The sequence below is a fragment of the Chanos chanos genome, chromosome 5 (genome assembly GCF_902362185.1).
Source record: "Chanos chanos chromosome 5, fChaCha1.1, whole genome shotgun sequence".
In the NCBI taxonomy this organism is placed as follows: domain Eukaryota; kingdom Metazoa; phylum Chordata; class Actinopteri; order Gonorynchiformes; family Chanidae; genus Chanos; species Chanos chanos.
The window spans coordinates 804867-810000 of record NC_044499.1 but is presented as its reverse complement, the minus strand read 5'-3'; the positions used below and the strand labels follow the sequence as shown (position 1 = coordinate 810000).

The 5134-nt window shown below is 41.3% G+C and overlaps 1 protein-coding gene across 1 annotated transcript in view; it reads left to right on the top strand.

Moving 5' to 3' along the window:
• adcy8 (adenylate cyclase 8 (brain)) overlaps nucleotides 1-4175 on the top strand; it is a 49698-nt gene extending 45523 nt beyond the window's left edge. Inside the window, exons 17-18 of the mRNA XM_030775514.1 lie at nucleotides 2864-2978; nucleotides 3691-4175. Coding sequence (XP_030631374.1) covers nucleotides 2864-2978; nucleotides 3691-4175 — 600 coding nt within the window. The remainder of the gene's footprint in view (nucleotides 1-2863; nucleotides 2979-3690) is intronic.
• Nucleotides 4176-5134: the final 959 nt, after the last annotated feature.

Genomic DNA, 5134 nt, shown 5'->3' with positions numbered 1-5134 from the left:
TGTGTGTTTTGGCTGTGTGTGTGGTTTGGCTGTGTGTGTTTTGGCTGTGTATAGTTTAGTTGTGTGTGTGTTTTGGCTGTGTATAGTTTAGCTGTGTGTGTGTTTTGGCTGTGTATAGTTTAGCTGTGTGTGTTTTGGCTGTGTATAGTTTAACTGTGTGTGTTTTGGCTGTGTATAGTTTAGTTGTGTGTGTTTTGGCTGTGTATAGTTTAGTTGTGTGTGTGTTTTGGCTGTGTATAGTTTATTTGTGTGTGTGTTTTGGCTGTGTATAGTTTAACTGTGTGTGTTTTGGCTGTGTATAGTTTAGTTGTGTGTGTTTTGGCTGTGTATAGTTTAGCTGTGTGTGTTTTGGCTGTGTATAGTTTAACTGTGTGTGTTTTGGCTGTGTATAGTTTAGTTGTGTGTGTTTTGGCTGTGTATAGTTTAGTTGTGTGTGTGTTTTGGCTGTGTATAGTTTAGTTGTGTGTGTTTTGGCTGTGTATAGTTTAACTGTGTGTGTTTTGGCTGTGTATAGTTTAGTTGTGTGTGTTTTGGCTGTGTATAGTTTAGTTGTGTGTGTGTTTTGGCTGTGTATAGTTTAGTTGTGTGTGTGTTTTGGCTGTGTATAGTTTAGCTGTGTGTGTTTTGGCTGTGTATAGTTTAGCTGTGTGTGTTTTGGCTGTGTATAGTTTAACTGTGTGTGTTTTGGCTGTGTATAGTTTAGCTGTGTGTGTTTTGGCTGTGTATAGTTTAACTGTGTGTGTTTTGGCTGTGTATAGTTTAACTGTGTGTGTTTTGGCTGTGTATAGTTTAGTTGTGTGTGTGTTTTGGCTGTGTATAGTTTAGTTGTGTGTGTGTTTTGGCTGTGTATAGCTTAGTTCTGTGTGTGTTTTGGCTGTGTGTGTGGTTTAGCTGTGTGTGTTTTGGCTGTGTATAGTTCAGGCGTGTGTGTTTTGGCTGTGTATAGTTTAGTTGTGTGTGTGTGTTTTGGCTGTGTATAGTTTAGCAGTGTGTGTTTTGGCTGTGTATAGTTTAGTTGTGTGTGTTTTGGCTGTGTATAGTTTAGCTGTGTGTGTTTTGGCTGTGTATAGTTTAGCTGTGTGTGTTTTGGCTGCGTATAGTTTAGTTGTGTGTGTGTTTTGGCTGTGTATAGTTTAGTTGTGTGTGTGTTTTGGCTGTGTATAGCTTAGTTCTGTGTGTGTTTTGGCTGTGTGTGTGGTTTAGCTGTGTGTGTTTTGGCTGTGTATAGTTCAGGCGTGTGTGTTTTGGCTGTGTATAGTTTAGTTGTGTGTGTGTGTTTTGGCTGTGTATAGTTTAGCAGTGTGTGTTTTGGCTGTGTATAGTTTAGTTGTGTGTGTTTTGGCTGTGTATAGTTTAGCTGTGTGTGTTTTGGCTGTGTATAGTTTCGCTGTGTGTGTTTTGGCTGTGTATAGTTTAGTTGTGTGTGTGTTTTGGCTGTGTATAGTTTAGTTGTGTGTGTGTTTTGGCTGTGTATAGCTTAGTTCTGTGTGTGTTTTGGCTGTGTGTGTGGTTTAGCTGTGTGTGTTTTGGCTGTGTATAGTTCAGGCGTGTGTGTTTTGGCTGTGTATAGTTTAGTTGTGTGTGTGTGTTTTGGCTGTGTATAGTTTAGCAGTGTGTGTTTTGGCTGTGTATAGTTTAGCAGTGTGTGTTTTGGCTGTGTATAGTTTAGTTGTGTGTGTTTTGGCTGTGTATAGTTTAGCTGTGTGTGTTTTGGCTGTGTATAGTTTAGCTGTGTGTGTTTTGGCTGTGTATAGTTTAGTTGTGTGTGTGTTTTGGCTGTGTATAGTTTAGTTGTGTGTGTGTTTTGGCTGTGTATAGCTTAGTTCTGTGTGTGTTTTGGCTGTGTGTGTGGTTTAGCTGTGTGTGTTTTGGCTGTGTATAGTTCAGGCGTGTGTGTTTTGGCTGTGTATAGTTTAGTTGTGTGTGTGTGTTTTGGCTGTGTATAGTTTAGCAGTGTGTGTTTTGGCTGTGTATAGTTTAGTTGTGTGTGTTTTGGCTGTGTATAGTTTAGCTGTGTGTGTTTTGGCTGTGTATAGTTTCGCTGTGTGTGTTTTGGCTGTGTATAGTTTAGTTGTGTGTGTGTTTTGGCTGTGTGTGTGGTTTAGCTGTGTGTGTTTTGGCTGTGTGTATAGTTTAGCTGTGTGTGTTTTGGCTGTGTGTGTGGTTTAGCTGTGTGTGTTTTGGCTGTGTGTATAGTTTAGCTGTGTGTGTTTTGGCTGTGTATAGTTTAGTTGTGTGTGTTTTGGCTGTGTGTGTGGTTTAGCTGGGTGTGTTTTGGCTGTGTATAGTTCAGGCGTGTGTGTTTTGGCTGTGTATAGTTTAGTTGTGTGTGTGTTTTGGCTGTGTGTGTGGTTTAGCTGTGTGTGTTTTGGCTGTGTATAGTTTAGTTCTGTGTGTGTTTTGGCTGTGTGTGTGGTTTAGCTGTGTGTGTTTTGGCTGTGTATAGTTTAGTTGTGTGTGTGTTTAGTGTCTGTGTACCTTCTGTTAGAGACCCGTGATAAAATACTGCTGAATTAATGCAGTTCTGTCAGTTAATACAGTTATATGCACAGCTGAGACAACTGTCAGTACACATTCATAGTTTCCATCCTTTTCCGTGGACTCAGGTTTTTGTGCATAGTTGGTATATTTTCACACACACATGCATGTCTGCTGGAGCATTCCCTTACGCCACAGCCAGTTCAACATCAGACGAGGCCCTGCTTTGGCAATATAATCTATTTTTGATCACACGTTCATCATCTCAAAGTTCAAAATCTTGTTTAATTTCCCTTTCTTTGCAAATGTTTAGAATTGTATAAAGTGAGGTGTATTTGTTTGTTTTTTAGCATTCTCTTCACATGTTTGTTATTTGTTGCCATAGCAATGTGAGGACAAGTGGGGTCACCTGTGTGCCTTGGCTGATTTTGCCCTGGCTCTGAATGAGAGCATCCAGGAGATCAACAAACACTCCTTCAACAACTTTGAGCTGCGAATCGGTAAGATTCAACAAACACTCCTTCAACAACTTTGAGCTGCGAATCGGTAAGATTCAACAAACACTCCTTCAACAACTTTGAGCTGCGAATCGGTAAGATTCAACAAACACTCCTTCAACAACTTTGAGCTGCGAATCGGTAAGATTCAACAAACACTCCTTCAACAACTTTGAGCTGCGAATCGGTAAGATTCAGCAAACACTCCTTCAACAACTTTGAGCTGCGAATCGGTAAGATTCAGCAAACACTCCTTCAACAACTTTGAGCTGTGAATCAGTAAGATTCAACTAACACTCGTGAATCGGTAAGATTCACTCTCTCTGGATTCAGCTGAGGCCTCATGACATCAAAAAGATTCAAATGCTTTATTCTTTGAACCAACTGTGTGTGTGTGTGTGTGTGTTCTATTCCTTTATAGATCATAAAACAACTCATGGTGTACCTGATTATCTTTTCACACAGAATTTTAAGATAAAAAAATTATGTAAAATTAAGAATTGCTGATCTGTTGCTTTCACTCAAAGACATACACAAAATACAGAACGCCTGAGATGATCCAAGAGCCAGTTCTTGTTGTGGAAATGTAATGCAGCAGTGCCACCTCTGGCCACAGCATGGCACTACAACATAGACAAGTCAGAGTTTAGACAGGGGCGGCCTGATTTTAGCTCTCTCTCTCTCTCTCTCTCTCTCTCCTTGTGTCTCTGTGTAGGTATGGCCCACGGCTCTGTGGTGGCCGGTGTGATTGGGGCGAAGAAGCCCCAGTATGATATCTGGGGGAAGACGGTGAATCTGGCCAGCAGGATGGACAGCACGGGCGTGAGTGGAAAGATTCAGGTGCCCGAGGAGACGTATGCCATCTTAACCGAACGCGGCTTTGCCTTTGAGTACCGCGGAGAGATCTACGTCAAAGGCATCAGTGAGCAGGAGGGAAAGATTCGCACTCACTTCCTGTTGGGTCGCATTCAGCCCAACCCGCTCATCCTGCAGCCCCGAAAACTCACGGGTCAGTACTCACTGGCCGCCGTGGTCCTCGGCCTCGTTCAGTCTCTCAACCGTCAAAAACAGAAGCAAATCCTCAACGAGAACAATAACTCAGGCATCATGAAAAGCCACTACAACCGCAGGACCCTGCTAGCACCCGGAGGACCCGAGACCAGTCACGCAGAGGCTGCAGACAAGACTGAGCTGTCCTAGAGACTGCCTGAATTAAAAACACTTAGCAATGTGCACACTGCCTGACTTAAAGACTGAATTTTCCTACAGACTGTCTGATCGGCCCAGTATGCGTCACTTCTGCTGTCCATGTTTGTTTTTTTTTTTTTTAATTTCTTTTGTATTTGTAAACAAATAAAGGGGTTTAATTTTTTATAATGGTCTTCTGTGACTTGCGTCTGATTCACCGTGAGGGTTTGTGCAACAGAGGCAAGGTTGTCCGAACGAGTATCCCAGATGAACCTCTCAAACGACGTTAATGTGTCTGACCAGTCAGCTCAAGTCTTCCTGGCTCTGACTGATTCCGTGACATATGCCTCAGGTCAAAATTTGATACATTCACGGGAACGTCCACTGCATCATGTAATAAGATCATATAACATCACAGGACATCGTACTCAAATTTAAAACACACACACACACAATTTTGATATGTTGAAATATTTTCTGAAATCTAATGAGAGTAACCTCACAAAAGGAGGCATCTATGCAAATCAACACAATTCCTCATTTTTCTTCAGTTCAAACACATTAAACGTGAATGTCGATCACATCATAAATGACAAATGAATATTAAAAGCTCTGCATCTCACTCTCAAATCTTTTTTATTTCCCTAACATTCACACAGACCTGTTTAAAATCTACTGACACTGAAAATAAAGAGAATTATTACTGATGTTCAGTCAGATCAAGATTTTGCCTGAAGTTCTGGAGAAGATATTCTAGGTACTTTTGGATAAAGAAGAGGCAAGGTCAGTTCCACTCCTGTTGGTTAGCCGTGTTTTTTTGTCGGTTCTCGATAGATAAATACCTTGGCATTTCAGCTGATGGGTTTGTGAAGGTAGGCAGGTAGTTCCTAATTCTCAAAGTTGTTTAGAACTCTACTTTTACTTTGATGATCTGACATTATGAAATATGGTTTGAGAAACTGCACCTCTGA